Source organism: Pan troglodytes, chromosome 6 (assembly GCF_028858775.2).
Source record: "Pan troglodytes isolate AG18354 chromosome 6, NHGRI_mPanTro3-v2.0_pri, whole genome shotgun sequence".
Taxonomy (NCBI): domain Eukaryota; kingdom Metazoa; phylum Chordata; class Mammalia; order Primates; family Hominidae; genus Pan; species Pan troglodytes.
Window position 1 is genome coordinate 111782913 of NC_072404.2, and position 25359 is coordinate 111808271.

The following is a 25359-nucleotide window of genomic DNA, read 5'->3' on the forward strand; positions in this document are numbered from 1 at the left end:
TAGCCAAGCTTGGTGGCGTGCGCCTCTATAATCCCAACTACTTGGGAGGCTGAGGCACAAGAATCACTTGAACCCTGCAGGCGGTGAACAGAGATTGAGCCACCGCACTCCAGCCTGGGTGACAGACCATGACCCTATCTCAAAAAAAAAAAATGCATTTTGTAGATCAGGAAACAGAGGTTCAGAGAGGTTCGGTGCCTCCACTAAGGTCACCCGGCCTGGAAAGTGACAAAGCAAACTCCTGCCACAACAGATCTCTCTCTTGCTGTTATTTCCCAGCCTCTGGGGATTTGGCCTCCCTAGAGGAATAACCCCACGTGCACCCACATGTCATCTCGAATGTGGATTCGCGTTCTTCTTGCAGCCTGTAGGCTACAGCATAGGAAAAATGCCTAAAGCCAGGTGTGCTGTGCCTCGTGGTTTGCAGCTTCTAAGCGCTGGTCCTCGCCAGTGAGTCCACCCCTCGAGCACCCTCAGTCCTCAGGTCACCTATGGTGCTGGGAGCTCACTGGGCGGCTGAACTGCATCCCTTAGGGGCAGAGACTGGGAACCAGCTGCTGCCGGTCTGACCGTAAGAAGCGGCAGCCTCCCTGATCAGCTAACGCAGAGGACCTTAACTAAGAGTGGGCATCCCAGGGGCCGGGCGCAGTGGCTCATGTCTGTAATCCCAGCACTTTGGGAGTCCGAGGCAGGTGGATCACTTGAGGTCCAGAGTTCGAGACCAGCCTCAGCAACATAGTGAAACCCCATCTCTACTGAAAAATACAAAAATCAGCCAGGCATGGTGGCGCACGCCCGTAATCCCAGCTACTTGGGAGGCTGAGGCAGGAGAATCGCTTGAACCTGGGAGGAGGAGGTTGCAGTGAGCAGAGATGACACCACTGCACTCCAGCCTGGGTGGCACAGCAAGACCCCATCTCAAAAAAAAAAAAAAAAAAAAAAGAATGGGCATCCCAGGCCCTTGAGTGGCTCTGCCCCAGCCCACCCCACCCCCGTCCCCGCCACACACACACACACACACACACACGCACACACACACACACATGCACACAACATCTGAGCCAGGGGTGGGTATGGAACCCAGGCCTGTCAGTTCTTAATTCACCCAGAAATTCCAGCCAAGCATCGCCGTTCTCACCCAACCCGGGAAAGGACTGCTGAAGGAGAGAGAGTATCTGGTGCCTCCTCCAGGAACCCTATGGGGGTTCCTTTGGGCTTCTATTTTCTGAGAACTGCCCTGTTTGCCAGGCACTGCGCTAAGACTGCTGTTCATCCACACGACTCTGCTTAGTTGTCCTTATCCAGGAAATACGAACCTCGGTGCTTCATGCAGCCTAGCAGATTTCAATAGCTCCTATCAGTAGGGAACGGGAATTCACACTCAGGGCTGTCAGATTTCAAAGCAGATGCTCTTAAATATACATCCGCTGCCTCTGTGCTGCGAGCTGCCCCCCTGGGATGACCCAGGGGCACTGCTGCTGCCCACTGATGACCTGCCCAGGTGGTGGCCTCTGCCCCATTCAGGACCCCTCTAGCGAGCTCTGGCCTGCCCTTGGGCCTGTAGTCTAAGGGTCTGAGGTAGGCCATGCCTCTTGGGCAGCCCCAGGCAGCGCTGTAAGCTGCAGAGGCCTGGTGCCACATTGCCCCCCTAAAAGTTTTCAACTTATTTTTCGTTTTTGTTTTTTGTTTTTTAAAGTCTTGCTATATTGCCCAGGCTGATCTTGAACTCCTGGCCTCAAGCAGTCCTCCCATCTCGGCCTCCCAAAGCGCTGGGATTACAGGCATGAGCCACTGCGCCCGGCCCTTTCAACGTCTTATTATGGGAAATCTCCAACATAAACAAAAGTAGAGAAAATGCTGTCATGAACCCAATAGATCTGTGCAGAGTTTCCCGTTATCCCCTCACCCGAGCAGCATGAAGCTTCCTGCACTAGCCAGGAGGCAGCCCTCAGCCCTTAGGAGGGAGGAGGCTCTGACAACCCGACTCCCTGCTGTGTTTCTCACCCTGGGGCCCTTAGGAAAGGACCTTAGTCCCCGCAAATACATCTCCAGGGCTTCCCAGGCCTCCCATCTTTCCCTCGGCACAGGCTCGGGGCTCCCTCTTGTGTTACAAATGAGTTACTGTTTCTGCGGGGCCCAGACCTTTCCAAAGGTGCCCTAGTATCCAAAGCCGCTGTGGTCCGATGGCCTTCTCTTCACTCCTGGGGGTGCCGGCCACAAAGGCTGCTCCCTAGAGAGGCCTTCTCCAGCCCCCTGCCAGCCCCTGGTCAGTCGTCTGTCCCCTAGGAGGGAACTGGAGGGAGTCCCCACGGTTGGACAATCCAACTCCTTTCTCTGGATCCAGCAGCTTTGACTCTGCTGTTTGGGTTTTCTATGGGGAAGATTTACCTTCTCAATTGCTTCTGAGTTCTCATGACAAAATGGCAGGTTAATTAAGGAAATCCCTTGCCTAAGCTGTTTATTTTATTTTTTTAGAGACAGGGTCTCTGTTGCCCAGGCTGGAGGGCAGTGATGCAATCATAGCTCACTGCTGCAGCCTCGGTGTTCTGGGCTCAAGTGATCCTCCCGTCCCAGCTACTCGGGTGCACGCAGCCTCGGTGTTCTGGGCTCAAGTGATCCTCCCATCCCAGCTACCCGAGTAGCTGGGACTACAGGTGCACGCCACCACACTGGCTAATTTTTAAATTTTTTTTGATACAGGGTCTCTCTATGTTCTCCAGGCTGGTCTCAAACTCCTGGGCTCAAGCAATCCTCCCATCTCAGCTTCCCAAAGTGCAGAGATTATAGGCGAGAGCCACCACGCCCGGCGATGTCCTTCAAGATTCAGTTTAAACATCATCTCTTCTAGGCAACTTCCCCTTCCACCTCCCCAGGTGTAGGGACCAGCCCCACAGGGTCTGTGGGTCTCTCCCCGTGTGCAGAGACGAGAGAGTGTAGAAATAAAGACACAAGACAAAGAGATAAAAGGCAGCTGGGCCTGGGGGACCACTACCACCAAGTTGCGGAGACTGGTAGTGGCCCCAAATGCCAGGCTGCACTGATATTTATTGGATACAAGACAAAGGGGCAGGATAAGGAGAGTGAGCCATCTCCAATCATAGGTAAGGCCACGTGGGTCACATGTCCACTGGACAGGGGGCCCTTCCCTGCCTGGCAGCCGAGGCAGAGAGAGAGAGGAGACAAAGAGAGAAACAACCTACACCATTATTAGAGACTTTTAGTACTTTCACTAATTTGCTACTGCTATCTAGAAGGCAGAGCCAGGTGTACAGGATGGAACATGAAGGCGGACTAGGAGCGTGACCACTGAAGCACAGCATCACAGGGAGATGGTTAGGCCTCCAGATAACTGCGGGCGAGCCTGACAATGTTAGGCCCTCCACAAGAGGTGGAGGAGCAGAGTCTTCTCTAAACTCCCCCGGGGAAAGGGATACTCCCTTTCCCGGTCTGCTAAGTAGCCTGTGTTTTTCCTTGACACTGAGGCTACCGCTAGACCACGGTCCGCCTGGCAACGGGCGTCTTCCCAGACGCTGGCGTTACCTCTAGACCAAGGAGCCCTCTGGTGGCCCTGTCTGGGCATAACAGAAGGCTCGCACTCTTGTCTTCTGGTCACTCCTCACTATGTCCCCTCAGCTCCTATCTCTGTATGGCCTGGTTTTTCCTAGGTTATGGTTATAGAGCAAGGATTATTATAATATTGGAATAAAGAGTAATTGCTACAAACTAATGATTGATATTCATATATAATCATATCTAAGATCTATATCTGGTGTAACTATTCTTGTTTTATATTTTATTATACTGGAACAGCTTATGTCCTTGGTCTCTTGCCTCGGTACCTGGGTGGCTTGCCGCCCACACCCAGGCCTGGCCGAGGAACTCTTCTCAGTATCCCCATGGTCTCTTGCACTTACTTACCTCCACCCCACTTTTCACTCTGCTGGGAACATCTCTCTGGATACTTCTCTGCCTCCCCTACTAAACTGTTAAGTTGTGCAGGGACAGGTGAGGACCTCACATTCCGTCAGAGCAGGTCCTTGGTGAGCATGTGCTGGTAACAGAATGGCTCTCATCTTAGCGTTGTTTCTTTTGTTTTGTTTTGTTTTGTTTGAGACGGAATCTTGCTCTGTTACTCAGGCTGGAGTGCAGTGGCACCATCTCATCTCACTGCAACCTCCACCTCCCAGGTTCATGCAATTCTGCCTCAGCCTCCCTAGTAGCTGGGATTACAGGTGCGTACCATCACGCCCAGCTGATTTTTGTACTTTTAGTAGAGACGGGGTTTCACCATATTGGCCAGGCCGGTCTTGAACTCCTGACATCAAGTGATCTGCCCGCCTCGGCCTCCCAAAGTGCTTGGATTACAGGCATGAGCCACCATGCCCAGCCTCATCTTAGTGTTTTGAGATGCTCTATGCAAAGTCCTGCAAGCCGGCACTGTGCCGTCCCGCTAGTGGGACCGGGGATTTGGGCTGCTGTCCCAGCTGGGCCTGACCTTAGTCTGCCATCTCTTCCTCCGCAGCCTACATGAAGCGGCGGCACAGCTCAGTCAGTGACAGCCAGCCCTGCGAACCGCCCTCTGTCGGCACCGAGTACAGCCAGGGCGCCAGCCCCCAGCCCCAGCACCAGCTGAAGAAACCCCGGGTGGTGCTGGCTCCGGAGGAGAAGGAGGCGCTGAAACGAGCGTATCAGCAAAAGCCATACCCGTCACCAAAAACCATCGAAGACCTCGCCACCCAGCTCAACCTGAAAACCAGCACCGTCATCAACTGGTTCCACAACTACAGGTACGACGGCCGGCTCGCAGGGAGCGCCGGTCGGCCCAGGGGAAGGGGCTGATCTGTCCGGAGGCCGCCATGGCGCACAGGGGTGAGGCTGGGGCGGGAGGGGGGGCGCTGGGAGCTCGGTGATTGGTCCGTTCCTTGGTCCCTTAGGTTTTTTTTCTTTTCCCTTTTCCTTTTCCTTTTCCTTTTCCTTTTCCTTTCAGACAGAGTTTCAATCTTGTTGCCCAGGCTAGAGTGCATTGGCGCAATCTCAGCTCACTGCAACCTCCGCCTCCTGGGTTTAAGCAATTCTCCTGCCTCAGCCTCCCAAGTAGCTGGGATTACAGGCATGCACCACCAAGCCCGGCTAATTTTTGTATTTTTAGTAGAGACGAGGTTTCACTATGTTGATCAGGCTTGTCTCAAACATCCTGACCTCAGGTGATCTGCCCACCTCGGCCCCGCAAAGTGCTGGGATTACAGGCGTGAGCCACCACGCCCAGCAGTTCCTTAGGTGTTATTGGAGGTTTTAACTCCAGAGATGTAAGGCCACGTCCCTTCCCGTCACTGTCACATAGTTAGAAACAGGTGGTATCTGCCATGACCCAGAAAGAAAATCACCTCTCGATTACACCATTTAATAAGGGAGAGTGTAGGCATTCATGGTTCAAAAGGAGTGAAACTTTTGTGGTTTAGTTTATATATATCTATATTTATAGTTATATTCGTATTTATTTATTTTTAGAGACAAGGGCTTGCTCTGTCACCCAGGCTAGAGTGCAGTGGTGCAATCATAGCTTACTGCAGGCTGGAACTCCTGGGCTCAGGCAGTCCTCCCACCTCAGCCTCCTGAGTAGCTAGGATGCCAATGCACCACCATGCCTGCTGATTTTTTATAGAGACAGGGGTCTCGCTCTGTTGCCCAAGTTGGTCTCAAACTCCTGGCCTCAAACTCCTGGCCTCAAGCAGTCCTACCACCTCAACCTCCCAAAGCCTCGTGATTATAGACATGAGCCACCACACCTGGCCTGAACTTTTATTTCTTAGTGATTTTGCAGTGCTTTCTCGGGATCTTCTGCTGTGTTATCTTCCAAATTAGTTTGATTAGTTCTGTAATTAAATAAATGAAGTCATTTAAGACCTTTGCATTTGGGAAAGTTCATGAGTTAATGAAGACAGATTGAGCATCTTCTAGATCTCAGATTCTGAGCTAAGTATTTCACCGAGTTATATCACTTAATCCTCACAGCTCACAAATGTATATGAGATACCTTATTCTCGTCATTCCTTTTTTGTTGTTGTTGTTGTTTTTTGAGACGGAGCCTTGCTCTGTCGCCCAGGTTGGAGTGCAGTGGCACGATCTCGGCTCACTGCAACCTCCTTCTCCCAGGTTCAAGCGACTCTCCTGCCTCAGCCTCCTGAGTAGCTGAGACTACAGGTGTGCACCACCATGCCTGGCTAATTTTTGTATTTTTAGTAGAGACGGGTTTCATCATATTGGCCAGGCTGGTCTCGAACTCCTGACCTCAAGTGATCCGCCTGCCTCGGCCTCCCAAAGTGCTGGGATTACAAGCGTGAGCCACCCCACCCGGCCAGTTCTCTTCATTCTACAGATGAAAAATATAGAACTCAGAGGGGCTAAGGAGGTCAGGCCCCAGTGCTGTCTTGGTAGAACAAAGTGCACTGGGATGAAGTGTTTGGAGTAGATGGAGGAAACCCACTGAAGGATCCTGAGTTGCTGATCATAGCTGTAACCATACTCTCTGCTGCTAGAAACCAAGAATTCCAGGGCCCTGATGGAGATCCCTAAGCTAGTGCCTTGCCATTGACCATCTCAGGTGCTGCTTCCCATTGTCCCTAGGGCACGATAACATTGGGATAGGTGCTCCTAGTTCAACCAAGGTCACCCTACGTAGGTCTAGCCAATGGCAGTGGGGCCCTCCCAGCTGTGCACATGACACAGTCATGGGCAGCACAAAGTCACAGTCAGGCTGGAGGGGAAGTTGTGTCTCTCACCGGGCCCTCCCTCCCCCATAAAGTCCACTGGAGTTCCTGAAGGGGCCCAGTAAACCACCCAGGCTCTGAACAAATTGGGAAACTAAAATATTAGGTCAGAGCCCAAATCACACCTTTACTGCCCATAGAGGCAAAGTCACAAGATGCTGCTCATTGTGAGAGCTGAGCGCACCTGCTACGTGGACCCTAGACTCAGGCAAACTTCCCCACAATGGCAGCCCTGGCCCCGCACGGGCCTCCCCATGTTCCAGCTACCTCCCGCAAGGACAAAATCCAGGATTAGCCAGGCGTGGTAACACGCACCTACAGCCCCAGCTACTCAGGAGGCTGAGGTGGGAGGATCACTTGAGCCCAGAAGGCGGAGGTTGCAGTGAGCCGAGATCACACCACTGCACTCCAGTCTGGGTGATAGAGCCAGACCCTGTCTCAAAAAAAGAAAGTCCAGGAGCTGCACAGCCAGTTTCTTCATTCCAAATTTAGCAATCAGATCAAAACAGAGGCAGAGGAAGGCCAGCAGTTAGAACAGTGGAGGTCCCTCTACTTGGAAGGAAACTTCAACAGTAATGAAGCAGAATGAAGGAAATGAACGGAAACGTGGACAGGGGTTTCCTGAAGCTTCTCTTTGCCAGGTGCCATGCTATCCCATTTCCACTTTCTTTCTTTCTTTCCTTTTTTTTTTTTTTCTGAGACAGAGCCTTGCTCTGTCACCCAGGCTGGAGTACAGCAGCACGATCTCGGCTCACTGCAACCTCTGCCTCCTAGGTTCAAGCTTCTCCTGCCTCAGCCTCCTGAGTAGCTGAGATTATAGGCACCCACCACCATGCCCGGCTAATTTTTTGTATTTTTAGTAGAGACTGGGTTTCACCATGTTGGCCAGACTGGTCTCAAACTCTTGACCTCAAGTGATCCACCCACCTCGGCCTCCCAAAGTTCTGGGATTACAGGCGTGAGCCACCACGCCTAGATGCCATCTCTACGTTCTAGCCACAAAGATGCGTGCACTTTGAAGTCTCCTGCAATTCACATCCATTTTAGGGCATGTGTGATAACTCTTTCTATAATATAGACGCATGCAAAGCCCTAGGTTACCATCTGGGCATAGATGCTACCAATTATACAAAACAGTTCCAAAAGTATGTTCCCTGGCCCTGCTGGAGCCACTTTTGTTTCCCAAGTCCCCCAACAGGCCTCAGCTGCATGGCAGTCACTGCCCCCTGGCCAGGGTACACCCCCTCGGGTTTCTCAGTTTGCTGCTTGTCTTGCTGGTCTTCTGACAGTCATACCCGTCACACTGTAGTCTGCGGTCATTGTGGGGATGCCTCTTTTGTGCATTTTAGCACTAGCAAATTCAGTGGTACACCTGTGGCAAAGATAGAGAAGGGGAGAGAAGAAGAATACCAGTAGGACCTCAAAACTTAGTAAGTAAAATTTAGTAATCACAGGTCTGGGCTGGGTGTGGTAGCTTATGCCCGTAATCCTAGCACTTTGGGAGGCCAAGGCGGGTGGATCACTTGAGGCCAGGAGTTCGAGACCAGCCTGGCCAACATGATGAAACCCCGTCTCTACTAAAAATACAAAAATTAGCCAGGTGTGGTGGTGTGCGCCTGTAATCCCAGCTGCTCAGGAGGCTGAGGCAAGAGAATCGCCTGAACCTGTGAAGTGGAGGTTGCAGTGAGCCATGATCATACCACTGCACTCCAGTCTGGGTGACACAGCGAGACTGTCTCAAAAAAATAAATGAATCCCAGGTCTGAATCCAGAGTAGACACTCAACAAATGCTTCCTTTCAAAAATAACTCCACAACAAAGCAGGCTGGGCTGAGTCAAATATGGGATCCAAGAGATGAGTTTGAGCTGCAGAGATCTGGAAAAATATCATGGAAGAGGTATGAAATGAGCAGGCTCTTGAAAGGAGGATTGGAGTAGAGAAGAATTTTATAAGCAACGAAACAGGTGGAAGGAGAAACGAGGGGCCGAGCACAGTGGCTCATGCCTGGAACTCCACCACATTGGGAGGCTGAAGCAGGAGGATGGTTTGAGGCCAGGAGTTCGAGACCAGCCTCAGCAACATAGTGAGACCCTGTCTCTACAGAAAATAATAATAATAATAAAATAAATGAAGGAGAAGTGAGCATTCAAAATTAGCATGAAGTCGCTTGTCTAAGATCACCCAGCAGGGGCGGGCTTGGTGGTTCACGCCTATAATCCCAGCACTTTGGAAGGCCAAGGCGGGCAGATCATCTGAGGTCAGGAGTTCGAGACCAGCCTGGCCAACATGGTGAAACCCTGCCTTTACTAAAAATACAAAATTAGTCCGGTGTGGTGGCACATGCCTGTAATCCCAGCTACTGTAGAGGCTGAGGCAGGAGAATCTCTTGAACTCCGGAGGCGGAGGTTGCAGTGAGCCGAGATCACGCCATTGCACTCCAGCCTGGGCAACAGAGCAAAACTCCATCTCAAAAAAATAAAAATAAAAAAAAAAAAGACCACTCACCCAGCAGGCCAAGGGCAGAGGGCAGAGCAGAGATGCAGACTGAGTTTCTTCTCCAACACTTTGGTTCTTTCACTAAATACTTTGTACAGACCAACCTGCCGTTATACCCGACAGAGCTTCCCGACACTGGATGTGTTAAATCCCTAACTGAGAACGTAGTTTTTTACGTTCTTTTCTCAGGGGTTAAACAGGAAAAGTAGATTTTCTTTTCTCCTGTCCCACTGGAACCCTCAGGGAGTAACACTTGGTGTCAATTTTTGCCCCCTCAAAAAAAAAACCGAGCTTTATTTCCTCTTATCCTTTCACTTTAAGGGAATTAGGAATATCTCTGGCTAAAGGCAATTAAAAATATCTCAGGCTGGGCCGGGCACGGCCTGTAATCCCAGCATCTGGGGAGGCCAAGGTGGGAGGATTGCTTGAGCCCAGGAGTTTGAGACCAGACTGGGCAACATAGTGAGACCACATCTCTACAAAAAATAGAAAAACAGGCGGGCGTGGTGGTGCACGCCTGTGATCCCAGCTACTCAGGAGGCTGAGGTGGGAGAATCACTTGAGGAGGTTGAGGCTGCAGTGAGCTGTGATCATGCCACTGCCCTCCAGCCTGGGGAACAGAGCAAGACCCTGTCCCCCGGCAAAAAAAAAAAAAAAAAAACATATCTCAGGCTGACCATTTACCCAGGATTGACGACGAGATTGCCAGAACAACACGCCACAGGACACTGCTCTCCCCTGGAAAAACAGGTCCACCCAGTTAGGAACTCGGATTCCGAACCCTCGTAGCCACGGCATTCTGCGAGCCTTGTGTGACTTCCCTAAAAACCACAACTGCTCCTGGAAGCTCATCTTTCTAGGCCAGAAGACAGTATTCCTTAGAAATATGGAGACAAATCTAGGCTAAGAAGGATGATGTCTCACATCTGTGGAGCACAAAGCATGTGCCAGGCGCTGAGCCAAAAAGGTTTTTGTTTGTTTGTTTGTTTTCTGATTTTGGTTTTGGTTTTGGTTTTTTGAGAAAGGGTCTCGCTCTGTCGCCGAGGCTGGAGTGCAGTGGCAAAATCTCAGCTCACCGCAGCCTTGAACTCCCAGGCTCAGCCAATCCTTCCATCTGAGCCTCAGGAGTAGCTGGGGCTTCAGGTGCATGCCACCACACCTGGCTAATTTTTTGTGTTTTTCTGTAGAGATGGGGTTTTGCTATTTTGCCCAGGCTGGTCTCTAACTCCTGAGCTCAAGTGATCTCCCACCTAGGCCTCCCAAAGCCCTGGGATTATAGGCATGAGTCCCTGCACCCGACCTGAGCAGACAGTTTTATGGATATATCATCTTATTAGTCCCTCCATCAGCACCCAAGTGCAGTGCTGCTGGCCCCATTTTACAGGCAAAGTCTGCACACAGGGGCCAAGCTCATAAGCATGGAAACACAAGCCCCATGCCTAACGGTGTCCGCTCCCCACCCCAGCCTTAGGGCTTATCACAGCACACAAACAGCAGCTGGATAGGGGGAAGGGTGACCCCTTTTTGAATGGCTACTTTGGGTCCTACATCATACATTTAATACCTTATTTAATCTTAATAACTTCTCTGCAAGGAAGATACCATTCTCCACCTTTTTCAGACAAGAAATAAGAAAACTGAAGTTGTAGCCAGGCGTGGTGGCTCACGCCTGTAATCCCAGCACTTTGGGAGGCCAAGGCAGGTGGATCACCTGAGGTCAGGAGTTCGAGACCAGCCTGGCCAACATGGTGAAACCCCGTCTCTACTAAAATACAAAAAATTAGCCAGTTGTCGTGGCACGTACCTGTAGTCCCAGCTATTTGGGAGGCTGAGGCAGGAGAATCATTTGAACCCAAGAGGCAGAGGTTGCAGTGAGCTGAGATCGCACCACTGCACTCCAGCCTGGGCGTCAGAGTGAGACTCCCATCTCAAAAAAAAAAAAATGAAAAATGAAATTTTCTTATTTCTCACAGAATGCTATGGCTATGAGGTTAAATAACTTCTCCAAGTTGCACAGCTAGTAAGCACCATAGCCAGATATCCAACCCAAGTGTGCCTGCTTCCAAAAAGCCTGTACTCTGGTTTTGGGTCGGGCTGGGACCAAACCTTCACTACCCGTATAGCCTCCCGCCTCCCCAACCAGAATAGGTGGAGTGGAGAGTTTCACCCCAACTAGCAGTCTCACTGCCAAGGAACTTGAAAGCCATAGCGCCCAGGAACCTGTTCACAGAAGCCACCATTTCCTGGGCTCCCAAGGTAGCCCCAGGGAAGGGGGAAAGACTTACACACCTTGGAACTTCTGGGGGGCTTCTCAGAACCTTTCCTTTCTGAACCAGAGCTCACAAATCTTTCAGGACAAGGTTCAGAGCTCACTGCACGCAGGAATCAAATAACTCCGTAGCAGATTCACAACCCCCTGCACCCCACCAGAGTTCAATACCCTGGGCTAAGCTACAGTAGGATCTTCCCCAGGGGAGTCCCCACAGTCAGCACAGGACCCGGCGCAGAGTAGGAGCCCAGAAAACCTTTTTTTTTTTTTTTCCTTGAGACAGGATCTTGCTCTGTCGCCCAGGCTGGAGTGCAGTGGCACAGTCTTGGCTCACTGTAACCTCCACCTCCCAGGTTCAAGAGATTTTCCTGCCTCAGCCTCCTGAGTTGCTGGGATTACAGGTACCTGCCACCACGCCTGGCTAATTTTTGTATTTTTAGTAGAGACAAGGTTCCACCATGTTGGCCAGGCTGGTCTCGAACGCCGGGCCTCAAGCCATCTGCCCGCCTCAGCCTCCCAAAGTGCTGGGATTGCAGGCGTGAGCTACCATGCCCAGCCTCAGAAAACCTTATTGGCCGGGCTTGGTGGCTTATACCTGTAGTATCAACACTTTGGGAGGCCAAGGCAGGAGAATCACTTCAGCCCAGGAGGTCAAGTTTGCAGTAAACTATGATCTTGCCCCTGCACTCCAGCCTAAGCAACATCATGAGATCCTGTCTCTACAATATTTTAAAAATTTAGGCATGGTGGTATACACCTGTGGTCCTAGCTACTCAGGAGGCTGAGGCAGGAGGATCACCTGAGCCTGGGAGGTGGAGGTTGCAGGGAGCTATGATCACACCACTGCATTTCAGCCTGAGTGACAGAGTGAGACACTGCCTCTAAGTAAAATAAGGAAAGGAAAAAAAAAAAGAAAGAAAAAATACAGAATTTGGTGGAATTCCACCCTACCCTGGACCACAAGCCCCCAACCTGACCTTCTGTGGCTCAGAGATTAAAATTGTCACTTTGGCCACTATCCAATAATTGGTCCTCTCTCCTGAAGTCCTGATGGATGCAGCGGTTATCAGGCAGTTTCATTGATGAACTTACCCAGCCTTCGTTACTGCACACCAGGCGCCAGTGCAAGGCCTGGGTGTACAAAGAATAAATAGGACCTTGCCTTTCTCAGTCTAGTTGGAGCGGGATGGGATGGGATGGAGGAAACGTGTCACTCGATAAGAACCCTGGCCAGAAGTGGTGGCTCATGCCTGTAATCCCAGCACTTGGGGAGGCCCAGGCAGGAAGATTGCTTGAGCCCAGGAGCTCAAGACTAGCCTGGCAACATGGCAAGACTCCATCTCTTTAAAAAATTTAAAAATTAGCAAGCATAGTGACACAGTTGAGGTCCTAGCTACTCAGGAGGCTCAGATGGGAGGATCACTCAAGCCCAGTAGTTGGAGGCTGCAGTGAGCTGTGATGGCACCACTGCACTCCAGTCTGGGTGACAGAACAAGGCCTTGTTTCCAAAAGGTTTTTGAAAAATAAAATAAGTGGCCGGACGCAGTGGCTCACACCTGTAATCCCAGCACTTTTGGAGGCCGAGGCAGATAGCTCATGTGAGGTCCGGAGTTTGAGACCAGCCTGGCCAACATGGTGAAACCCCATCTCTTCTAAAAATGCAAAAATTAGCTGGATGTGGTAGTGGGTGACTGTAATCCCAGGTACTCTGGAGGCTGAGGCAGGAGAATCGCTTGAACCCAGGAGGCAGAGGTTGCAGTCAGCGGAGATTGAGCCACTGCACTCCACCTGGGCAGCAACAGGGAAATTCTGTCTCAAAAGATAAAAATTAAAATAAGTGCCCGCAGCAATTTGTTGCAGTGGAGAAGAGGGGAGTGGTGTCCCAGCCCTGGGATGGCTCCTGGCCAGGCCCGGAGGGGTGGGTGGTGACTCTGGAGAGGGGCTGCCCCGTGGCCCGAGGGTCGCTGGAGGGGCACGGAGGGGCCTCCAGGCTGGACGGAGCAGGAGCCCCAGAGAGAGGGGTCTGGCTGGGGTAGCACCAGAGGCCCTGTCCCCAGCAGCACCCCCCTCACGTCCCCGCCGCTTGTTGTCTTGTAGGTCTCGGATCCGCAGAGAACTGTTCATTGAGGAAATTCAGGCCGGGAGTCAGGGCCAGGCGGGCGCCAGCGACTCACCCTCGGCCCGCAGCGGCCGGGCGGCGCCCAGCTCGGAGGGCGACAGCTGCGACGGCGTGGAGGCCACTGAGGGCCCAGGCAGCGCCGACACCGAGGAGCCGAAGTCTCAGGGAGAGGCCGAGCGGGAGGAGGTGCCGCGGCCGGCGGAGCAGACGGAGCCGCCGCCCTCGGGGACCCCGGGCCCGGACGACGCCCGCGACGACGACCACGAGGGAGGCCCCGTGGAAGGCCCGGGGCCCCTGCCCAGCCCCGCCACCGCCACCGCCGCGCCCGCGGCCCCCGAGGACGCCGCTACCTCAGCCGCCGCCGCGCCGGGGGAGGGCCCCGCGGCCCGGAGCTCCGCGCCGCCGCCCAGCAACAGCAGCAGCAGCAGCAGCGCCCCCCGCAGGCCCAGCTCGCTGCAGAGCCTTTTCGGCCTCCCCGAGGCCGCGGGCGCCCGGGACTCGCGCGACAACCCCCTGCGCAAGAAGAAGGCCGCGAACTTGAACAGCATCATCCACCGCCTGGAGAAGGCCGCCAGCCGGGAGGAACCGATCGAATGGGAGTTCTGAGGGGCCGCGGCCCTGGGGCGGGCAGCCAGGCTGGGCCGCAAGGGCCTGGACGGGGTCGGACGGGGCAGGCGCTGCGGACACCGTGGCCTGGGCTTGGCCCGCGGCCTGCACCGACCCGAGGCCCAAATCCAAGGCCGCGGCCCAGACCCACTCTGCGGCCCACACCGACCCTGAGGCCCGGGCTGACCCTGCGGCCTCCACCAACCCCGCGGCCCAGACCCAGCCCGCGGCCTGGACCCCTGGACCGCTTTGCGCACTTACCGCCCTGCGGGCCACAGGGCAAAATCGCCATAGGCCAAGGTGCATATAGAAAACAAAGGAGCATTAAGCCCAATCTATGTCGTGTTTTCAAGGAAGAAAACGGAAATGTGTGGTCGAGATTTTTTGTACCCTGAAGTGTTTTTTTTATTGCCCTAAGTGATTTCCACAGGTTCTGGAATAACTCTTACAGCTTTGCCTTGTGTCCTCCTGTTCCGTGTGGGCTTTAAAAGAAAAAAAATCAAACCCACATATTAAAAGGGGGCTTTTTATCTGCCATCTAATGGCTTCAGAGCGATAATACACTATTATCTTCTTAAACCAGGAAAAAATAAAAGGGGGGGGGGTGGGATTTTTCAGAAAAATTAAAAAAGAAAGTTTTTGTAGCTGTTCAGTTGCCACTAAGAGATTGCACAGTCAAAACGACTCTAAACACACTAGTTTGGATTCCTAAATATTTTCAAGAAAAGAATCTTCTCGTTTGAAACTTTGAATTAAAATAAAACACATTTACTCCACATATTTTTTAACAAAAAGAAAACGTCACATCAGGAAACTCTGATTTTGTGGTAGCTGACATAGTGTTTTCTTGTACGTGAATAGAATCCTGACATGTAGTGCACATTGATGTATAGCTTTAACTGACCCTGGGTTTTGCAGACCAGGGTTTGTTTAATACACTCCATTCTAGGCCAAATCAGGACAAAAAAAAAAAAAGAAAAAAAAAGAAAAAAAAAAGAAAAGATCCGAATCTAGGTATTTTATAATCTGCTTTTTAACCTCTAACCGCAGAGCACGCTGATCAGACCTCATATCTTGGAGGTTTAGGAGACAAGTTAGAACTGTAGCATGTACCTGCTAATTTTGTTTAATTTATGGTGTCTCAATCTGTCTGTGCGTCTGCACGTGTGCAAGCATTGAAAGAAAGGAGAGAGTAGTCCGGGCGAGCACAGCAGGCAGTTCCAGGGCCAGACGGGCCCATCCCCAAGTAGATAGCAGTCTACGGATCTCTCTCTGGCACAGAAGGCACCTCACCTCACACCACTCTCCTGGACACCTGATGAACTGAGCCCTCCCAGGGGAAGACACTCCCCAGGCCTGGGCAGGGCTTACACGCGCACTCTCTCTCTTCTTTCCCTTTTTCTTCCCACCGCAAGCACTGATGACCCTGATGAACTCGTGGGAAACTTCCTTTCTCTGCAGGAGAGAGAACGTGGCATTCTGGGCTCCCCACTCCCATCCCTGTAGAAATGGCCCAAACTCACACCAAAACGTGGATGCTCTTCAACTTCCAAACCTACCATTTGCCCTTCTTTCATTTCGCCTCTTAGTTCTTTTTATGCACAGTTTTAGGGCAGTCTAAGTACAAACTGAAAGTCTAACTTGTCTCTGATTCCTCCCTTGTCTATGTGTATATGCGTGAGAATAGAGGCGGGTGAGAGTGTGCGTGCGTGTGCGTGTGTGCAATTTTATACGTCTGTGTATTTTCTTAAGTACCTGTGCACACGTAGAGTGCATTACTGCCACCTTTTTCAATAAGCTGTTTTATCAGTTACGGCTTCTACAAGTTTGCTAATTTAGACTTCTTTATTGCCATATCTTTAAACTAACAATAGATGATTTCGGTATATATATATATTTTTTTTTGCTTATTTATAGGTGCTGTATTTTATTATCTGATTGTTAGGAAGGGATGAAAGGGGCAAATATTCTTTAGAGGGATAGACTGCCGGCAGTATTGGGTATAATTTACAAGATGTAGTTGTCATACTGTATATTACTGATTGAAAACTTTTTGACCGTATTGTGTATCATTGAAACCTTTGTCTTAGGTCAACATCTTTGGATGACATTTTAATGGTGCATTCATTATTTCTTAAGTTTAATTAATATTACTTTTTTTTTATTTGGGGGGTGGGAGGGAGTTATAATTTTAAAGGTATGCTCTGGCTGTTCCACCTCCGTGTGCTTGTTAATTAACTTGTAGGACTTTGACTGTAAGTTGTGAAACCACGTTTCTTGCATGATGTTTTAGAGATTATTTCATTTACAGTCTTTTAACCTGCAGCTGCAGCACTTAGTTCACGTTTTCACAAATTTCGAGAGTCACTACACTAAAGACAATGCCTTTTCATGAATAAGAAGTTTTCAGAAGGCTCTAGGGGGCTGGGAGGCAGGCTGTTCGTTTGTCTTTTGTTGGGGGTATCATTTCTGAACTTGAAATCCAGTTCAGGGAGAAGAGAATTCAAAATTAGAGGAGCTTAAGGGGACACGGGTCAACATCTAGCTCGATTCAGGTGCATTGAGAAGAGTGAGTTCACATCGGTGACCCTTAGGACAGTGAGTGGCAGAGCCCTGACGACTGTGGTGTCCTCTCCACAAAACCCTCAAGGGACTTTTGTCATCATGTGTGATGAACCTTTAAATATCGTCTAATTTTCATAAGAATGAAAAGAAGTTAACAGGAAATAGTAGGCTAGGGTTTAGTTTTAAAGGCATGACTGTTATTTACAAAGGTGTTAAATCTGAGGAAATTGACAAATACAGATTTGTCCATTCTAGTGGCCAAACAGTAACAGTCTAAAATGCAGTCATTTTGACCCTCCCAAGCAATTTAGTCATATGTGTTGTTTTCTCTTTTCTGTTTTTACTTCTTAGATTTTTAACTAGGTTACTGTTGGTTCCCATTCTGTCTTTTTTGCCAGACTTACATCTGGTGCCAGATACAATCAGTTGGTTAAATTTTGCTTGCAGTTCTGTGTATTTTTTTTCCTCTATTATTTATTTTTTTAAAAAAAAATAGAGATCCTAACCTTAGATCTTTGATGTGAAGCTAGCACTGTCTGTAATACTTCCAAGAGCTGCCACTAAAATAATACAGCAATCCGTGGCCAGGGGAGCACCCCCTCCTGGTTGGGCCCCTCAGTTGGAGTCTAAGGGTCAGTCTCTCATCTTGCTAAGCAGTATTCAAGTGCCTTGAACAGTGTCCCCTCGGCATGGCTCCCCTTCAGCAGGCTGGCATTCCAAGCAGTGGCCCCCACAGGCAGCCGACCCCCTTCCTCTTCACGCTCTATGAGTTTAAAAAGCTGATTTGTACCTCTCCCCTGGGGGAAACGGTTCCATATAAAACACTAACACTTAATTACAAGCTCCATTATGCCATTTTAAATGGCTTCTTTTTGTTAATTGGAGGCATTGTTCATAACTTAAGGCTTTTGCCATTAACTTAGCTGGCTAAGCAGAGGCTCGGCGTAAAATCAGTGTTTGCATTTAGCCTCTTGACCCGGAGTTCCGGCCCAAGCTCCCTTGTGATAGCCGAGATGGCAGGTGTGTGAGTTCTGTCCTAGACCTGTGCCCAACTCACTTCCACCCCAGAGGAGTCTTCTGTCCTCCTCCCCAACCCCCGAGCTCCCTGGTAACCTCCTCTTGAACTTCGGTATCAGTGAAGACATCTGTGGTTTCTGCTCACCAGACCTCTCTTTAGAAAGGGTTATCAGAGCCATGGAGCTTAGCTCAACTGGATTCTTCTAGACGATCTTAGATCTTGGCATGAGGCAGCTTCTAAGCGTCTCCTGGGACAGGATCGGGGTGACAGCCCAGGGATGCATGCGTGGGAGAACTCTCTGAGAAATGCCAGGATCGTGGCTCACAGGGACCCACCATCAAAACCTGCTACTTTGTGCAAGTAATTGAGGCAAAAGATACCAGTCGACAGCCTCCCTGGGATAGATCCCTTGTACCTCCAAAGTACAAATACCTCCCTGCTCAGTTTCCTTCCTGTCGCCATCTTTGTCTTCTTCCCTTTGAAAAACCATCCTGTCTGATGTGGACGTTCAGGTCTGCTGGTTGGCGGTCCGGGCCCAGAGTGCAGCAGAGCTCTGGGTTAAATATTCCTTTCTGGCCACCGCCCAAGCCCAGGTGGCCAGCTCTCATACCCCATCTCCCTCCTTGGCCAGGGCCAGCATCAGGCGTGCAGCTCATGACCAGTTTACACAGGCTGCAAAGAGATCGCTGTGGGCCTCGGCTGACTACTTTAAGATTATGCCACAGCCAGGCCCTAAAAAGAGAGAGGAACAGGAGTCCCCAGGTGAGCTCTCTCACGGGCAGGTGCCTTCCCGACTAAGGTTGGACTGGATGACTTTGTTCCTCCTGCATGCATGTCCTTTGATGCAAGGGTGATCAATGAACTCTGTTGACATTCTATGCAATGTTTTTCATTCCTCTGATTTTAGCAAAGCAAATCTTACTGAAAAATAGCAGAGCCAGGGGAACAGACGCATGTCCTTCTGGGAGTCACACAAAAGCAGAGAGATTTTGAACTGAGGGGCGACAGCCTTTGCCTTAAATGCAGTATGACAGGCGCTTCTTGGCAGACCAGTAAAAACAAAAGCCCATAGACCTTACTCATCCCAAGGCCGACAAGCCAGCTGTACAGGGCGAGATGTAGCAACACGGGGCATGAGCGGTGGGCGTGCTGGGCTATTTGCTGTGGTACTTTAGGCTGGAAGTTTGGCTCCTGTGCTGCCGGTGGGGGGCCCTGTCCCTCCCCAGATGTCCTCCCTCTTCTTCACACTCCTCATTGTCCCTTCTACCTCACTAACCTGTGTTCTCCATCTGATGTCACCCAGAACCACACCCCACAGAACTGTGAGGCACGTGGGCTGGAGAGAGCAGAAAAGCTGCCAGCGCAGCAGACACGAACATCCCTCTGCCTGGTGGGCCGGCTTTGTGTGTCTCTCCTTTTGTGAGCGCAACACGGACAAACAGCTGTGCTCTGCAAGGCACACGGATGTTTCCCTTCCACCTGTTCCCAAAGCTCCAGCAGCTGTTTCTTTTGCAGGCAGGGCGTGGTCTCGGGCCTCCGAGGGTCTTGTCTTTGGTCCGCCTTCCTTTCTGTCCAGTCCTGCTCAGCTGTTAAGATCCATCATGGCCATTATCCTTGTCCCGGACTGCCCCAAAGTTCCCAGCTGGCTTTGGGGAACGCTGTAGCTCTTGGGTGTCTCTTGTCTCTGGCATGGTTTTAGCGTCACTGCGAACACTCCTTTGCAAACATCAAACATCTCAAAGACGGAAAAGGATAGATAGCTTCCTCCAGCCTACACGCCCCGTCCACAGTGGCATCACCCTCTTATCCCAAAAGAATATGCCAGTTCCCATCCAGCACCGAAGAAAATCAGCTCCTGGGGCTGCTGGTTGGAGGTGGGTCTGTCCACTGTGGGGGCCAAAGTGTTCCCCTGCTGGAGACAGTTTGCAAGTAAGAACCTAAGGATGGGGACAGCATCCTGTGCTTGGGCATTGACCAGCCAAAGCTCACATTTAGAAATCCCTCAGTGCTTCTGTGGTTTCACCTGGGCATCGACGACATTAGGGAAGCCTTTGTGACCACAAGGGCAGGGCTTGTGCCCTGAGTGGCAAGGTGGTGACCTGAGGCCAGTGTGATGTTGTTGGATCTCAGCGTGTACTGAATGCCAGTCTGGCCGGCACACTCGAACGCTAAGAGAATGGTCCAATTTGATGATCTTATTTCTATTTCGATCAGGTTTTGACTTTTTGTAGATGAAAACTACCAGGGAAAAGGGGAAGCAGGTACCCAATAAAGTTTAGAAAGATCCAGTCTGTGAAACCCTTAGAGATGGGCTGAAAGTTAAGTCCACAACCCTTGGGCTTAATCAGGACGGAAGAGGAGGGGGTGTGGGGGGCAGAGTGTAAAACAAGCCCCAGCCCTACTCCCGGCCCCCCAGCCCAGTCTTCCCAATCCCAGAGGCCCCGGCGGCCTGTGCTCCTCACCACCCTGGTCAGGGGAATAGAAGGAAATGCGATTTCCGCCTGTCTGCCCGACTTCCAAAAACTGCCTCCTCCTGCCCAGGCCTCTCCCACCACCACCTTCCCTCCAAAGATAACCGTGTCCATGCCATCCGTGGCATCATCTCGAGTTTTCATTTTTGGATGAAGTGACATTTAGCTTTAACAAGACATTTCCAAAGCGCCTAGTCTCCTCCAAAATGCTAACTTTAAAAGTTGGGCATTGTAGGCGAAAAATCCCGAAAAAAAAAAAGACAAAAAAAAAAAAAAAAAGGCTGGCAAGAGAAAGACATTTGGCTATGCATAAATGTGCACTTCCCCCATGCCCCCGTTCTTAAACTCTTAAGATGCCTTTGAGTTGCTTTTCATGAATCCTTTTAGTTTACCCGATAACGTTAAGAAAGCATTAGTCTGCGTTACTGTAATTTCTGTAGTGTTTACGCTTTAATTTCTACCACAAAATATGCTATATGCTATGTATCAAGCTTTCTGTAATCAGAAAGAAAAGGTGCCTTATATCCCAATGTCACGGCTACATCCCTATGGAAATTAATCAGAAGCACAGTGTGTACGGAAGCATTGGGACTTCTGCTGGTGAAACAAGAGACCATTCAGCAAGACACATTGAAGTGGCACGGAGCTGCTTTTGTTTTATAATTCTTTTTTCCCCCCTTTTCCTTCTTCTTTTTAATTATTATTTTTTGTAGTTTGCTTTAAACAGAAAGCACTTAAATAGATGACTATGTGTAAAAGCTCTGTGCAATTGAAATCATTTTTCTTCATTTTAAAAAAATAACGTATTGCACACCAAATGAACTCAAAGTAAGCTTTAGACCAGGACGATTCAGGTTATGAATGAGTTTGTTCACTGTAGTTCCGTTTGTTCATGAACCGAAGGGAAAACAGGCCTCCCCGACTCCCTCCAGTCTCCCAGCCTGCCTCTTGGTGACCACTGTGCTGGGCGTGCAGGGCCCGCGGGCTCTGGCCGGAGCCGCTGGCCTGACGAGGCAGGATAGGGAGTGTCCGTGATTCAGAAGCTGAGACCCTTCCCCAGTGTCTGAGGCCACAGCCATCCCTTCCAGCACTTAATCTTGTCTTGTTGAAATGGACTGACTGCTACTGACCTGCCGGCGTGCGTGAGGGTGATTATAAAAGGATGTTTCCTTGAGAAAAAAAAAAATTATTTCTATCCTCTTCTATTTATTATTAGGTTAATCATTTAAGTACTTATCAGGAGTGTATTGTTATTTTGTGTTTTGTTGTCATAAATGCTTTTTGCTGTCACTCTAGTGGTTACTATCCTCTGCCTTCCTCTCCTCCCCTACTCCCCCAGAGAACCAAGGCGTCTGGGGGATTGACTGGGGGGCAGAGGGGGTTTCCCCAGCAAAATCAAACACCTGTCTCCAGAGTAGCCACTCAAAAACTGGTGGTCTCTATGTGTCTAACTTTTTAAATGAGAGTGTTTATGAACAAAAAAATTTACCAACGTGTGAGGGAGTTGCTGAGTCGAAGAATGCTCGCTTGAGGAGCTTCAGAGGAATCTTAGCAAAGCCAAGTTCAGTTCCCCAAAGCCTCCTAGAGCCTCTGGTAAGACTTCTGGGTTCATGAAGTTTCGGCGAGCCGTGGTCAGAGAGGGCGCGGTGGCCTGGCCAAGACTTTACCTCCAAGCGAGAGAGTGATTTCTTGCAAGGCCCGCACGGGTTGATACGTTTTGGTTGGTTTTTTGTTGTTGTTGTTTTTCTTGCGTACAAAGTTGGTCAAAACCATCTTTCAAAGCAACAGTGTTTTGTAGTACCAGGCTGTGGCTTGAGGGCTCACCTAGGAGATCATAGGCAGAGGGCCCCTTTCCCCTATAGGTGGTTCAATGTGGAGGAAGGTTGGGTGTGGAGATTGCTTGCTGTGGCCCCAAGCTCAGCCAGCAGGACACCCAGTTGTTGCCAATCGGGTGTGAAGGTGAGGCGCCCTGCCTCGATCCCGTGGGCCCAGCAGAAGGAAACTTATCCCAGGCCAAGGCAAGGGCCCTGCTCACCCCAAGGTAGGCTGGGAAGAGCATCTCTTTCCATATCATCACCTCCCCTTCTCCAAGATTGCTGGGGGCCCTGATTTTGTTCTCTCTTTGAAAGAAACCCTCCACCGAAACAATGGTCCCCATCTCCCCAGAAGCCTTTTTTTTTTTCATTTTTCTCTAATTAGTCTATGCATTTCTCTCTCTCAAACCATCTTCTGCCTCTTCCCTTGAGAAAACGGGCATCTCACGTACCCCCATCTGAGACCTCTTGGAAAAAAAAAATCCCATGTATTCTGGAGATGTGAGAATTCACCCAAAATTCTTAAAACATTGTTATAAAATAAAAGTGGGGGTAAAAAGAAGGTGGTTTTCCCCACATCCCTTTGCATTGAATAAGAGACCTAGTTCTTTGCGTTTGTGCAATAACTCTTTGCTGCTTGCCTTGAGAGCGGGTAGCACCACGCTCCTGTCCAGACTACTAACAGCACAAGACGCACTCACAGGGTGGCGGAATCTTCCGGAAAACTATAAGCTCAGCTCCCCCCACCCCACCCCCACTCCAGCGTTTTGTCACGTCTTACATTTTAGCAGTATTTTATATTTTCTGTAACGCACCAAGTCTTAGATCTTTCTAGAGCTTATTGGTTCATCCTCACAATCACAGATTTTTTTCTCCAATCCTCACAGAGACCCAATTGACCAAAAAAGAAAAAAGGAAAAAAAAAAAGTCGTCTTTTTTTTTTTTTTTTTTGTACAAATCGCTTTGAGATGCCTCTGGTGTGTTGCTGTGTGACATCTCTCTGGTAACATTTTATTTCTTGCTATTTGTTTTTCTACATTAAGAGTCAAAGTTGACCTGGCTGGCGTGGGGGTGGGGGAGGCACCCGTCGGCCCCTTGGTGTTGTCCCTCTGTCTGGTTAGCCATACGATGTTTGTTCTCAGCACTGTACAACGGTCCCTATATAATACGGAGAAGCAATATCACTGTATGAGACTCACACCATGTATTATTATTCACTAGCACCCTAGGTGTGATAATTGAAGTAAATATCTTTTATACAAACACAAGGATGTGTGGGTTGTTTTTATTTAAAGTGCTCTGGCCTGAGGACGAGCAGCAAACACTGTCATTCGAGGTCCAAAGGGCACCTCAAGAATCGCCGTTCCCGAGGTCGTCCTCTTTGCACCTGTCCACAGGTCCTCGGGCGTGTGGCTTCCGGGCACACAGAAAACCGTGTGGTTCTAGGATACATGGGGATCTCGGGCACTGCTCTGTCAATCTGCATCCGGTTCACAGGAAGGGCTTCGCCAGGGCCTGCGTTCCTACTTGCTGTTGTCACCAGCACTGTTTGCCTACCCTTGAACCAAGCCCTTACCCTCCCTGGCGTCCGCTTCCTTGTCTGTAAAATGGAGACACCATCGCCTGTCATATAGGCTTGCTGTGGGGAACCAGGAATGGTGGCCAGTGCTGGTGCGGCACTGGGCTGGTGGTGGCAGCCCCAATCGATGGCACTTGGGCGACCAGGACTACGGCCAGTCTCCTCTGCCGTGTGGCCTGCAGCTGGTCAGTGGCGTGGCCTCAACCTTCTCTGTGGGGGTCTCACTGTGCCCCTGACTCCTGATGTAACAGAAAGACAAGTGAAAGGCACCAGTTAATGCTTGCGAGTGGGACAGTGGCTTGCGGGTCTCTGGAATGACGGGGCTACTGAGAAGAGTCTTTCCAGATGGCGCTCGGGCTGGACGTGGGGGGAGAGCTCTGCAGAGGTGGCTGTTAGGCTTCTCCGCGCAGTTGTGACTCAGAGGCTGTTACTCGTCTTGGGTTGGAAAAGAGCTGTCTGCCAGGCCGACGTGTGTCTGGTGGAAGTGGGGGATGACTTGGTCGCGTATTAATTTGGAGATTTCAGATTGTGAAATGTCCACATGTGATACAGAATCGTAAGCCCCTCTCCGAATTCAACTGGATTCAATCCTCCCTCCAGTGGGAGAACCCAGAGTATGGGATGGAGACACCCCCCAGTGCCAGGTGCCCTTGGCAGCCCCGTGTCTGATGCAGTCACTTAGGGCCGGGGGTGTCTCTAGAGTTGCCCAAAATGCTGGTCCCCTCAGATAGGAGAGGCCTGCATAAAACCCTAAGAGCTGGCCCGGCGCAGTGGCTCACGCCTGTAATCCCAGCACTTTGGGAGGCCGAGGCAGGTGGATCACTTGAGGTCAGGAGTTCAAGACCAGCCTGGCCAACATGGTGAAACCCCGTCTCTACTAAAAATACAAAAATTAACCAGGCATGGTGGTGGGTGCCTGTAATCCCAGCTACTTGGGAGGCTGAGGCAGGAGAATTGCTTGAACCTGGGAGGCGGAGGTTACGGTGAGCCGAGATTGCGCCACTGCACTCCGGCCTGGGCGATAGAGCGAAACTCAGTCTCAATAAAACAAACAAACAAAAAAATAACCCTAAGAACTCTGCCAGTTTGGTATTTGACAGACTGAAGTCTAACGTGGTTAATTTTTCTGTTTGCTAGTTTAGGTATGCCCCTATGTATTTCATGATCTGCTAACTAAATTAAAATAAGAAATGTTAAAAAAAAAAAGAAAGAAAGAAAGAGAAAGGAAGGAAGGAAAGGAAGGAAGAAAGAACAGTTGGGCACAGTGGCTCATTCCTGTAACTCCTGTAGGCCCAGCACTTTGGGAGGAGGTCAAGTCAGGAGGATTGCTTGAGCCCAGGAGTTTGAGACCAGCCTGGGCAACATAGTGAGACCCCATCTCTACAAAAAATAAAAAATTAGTTGGGCATGGTGGCATGTGCCTGTAGTCCTAGCTACTCTGGAGGCTGAGGTGGGAGGATCACTTCTGCCCAGGAGTTCAACGCTGCAGTGAGCTATGATGGCACCACTGCACTCCAGCCTGGGCAACACAGCAAGACCCTAAATCTTGAAAAAAAAAAAAAAAAAAGGAACACTTAGCTCAAAGTCTTTTTCCTCAGAAAGTTGAGACAGGATCTCAGTCTGTCACCACCTCCTCCTCCCAGGCTTAAGCAAC

The 25359-nt window shown here is 50.4% G+C and overlaps 1 protein-coding gene across 12 annotated transcripts in view; it reads left to right on the forward strand.

Moving 5' to 3' along the window:
- CUX1 (cut like homeobox 1) overlaps positions 1 to 25359 on the forward strand; it is a 468245-nt gene that overhangs the window by 418721 nt on the left and 24165 nt on the right. For 8 of the 12 annotated variants that reach the window (XM_003949225.6, XM_063814895.1, XM_009443729.5 and 5 more), the window contains 2 exons: positions 4523 to 4787; positions 13631 to 14706. The exons of the other annotated variants lie outside the window; for them this stretch is intronic. In XM_003949225.6, coding sequence (XP_003949274.4) covers positions 4523 to 4787; positions 13631 to 14258 — 893 coding nt within the window. In that variant the 3' untranslated portion in view covers positions 14259 to 14706. Of the gene's footprint in view, positions 1 to 4522; positions 4788 to 13630; positions 14707 to 25359 lie in introns of those variants that run through there. 12 annotated transcript variants of the gene reach the window in all.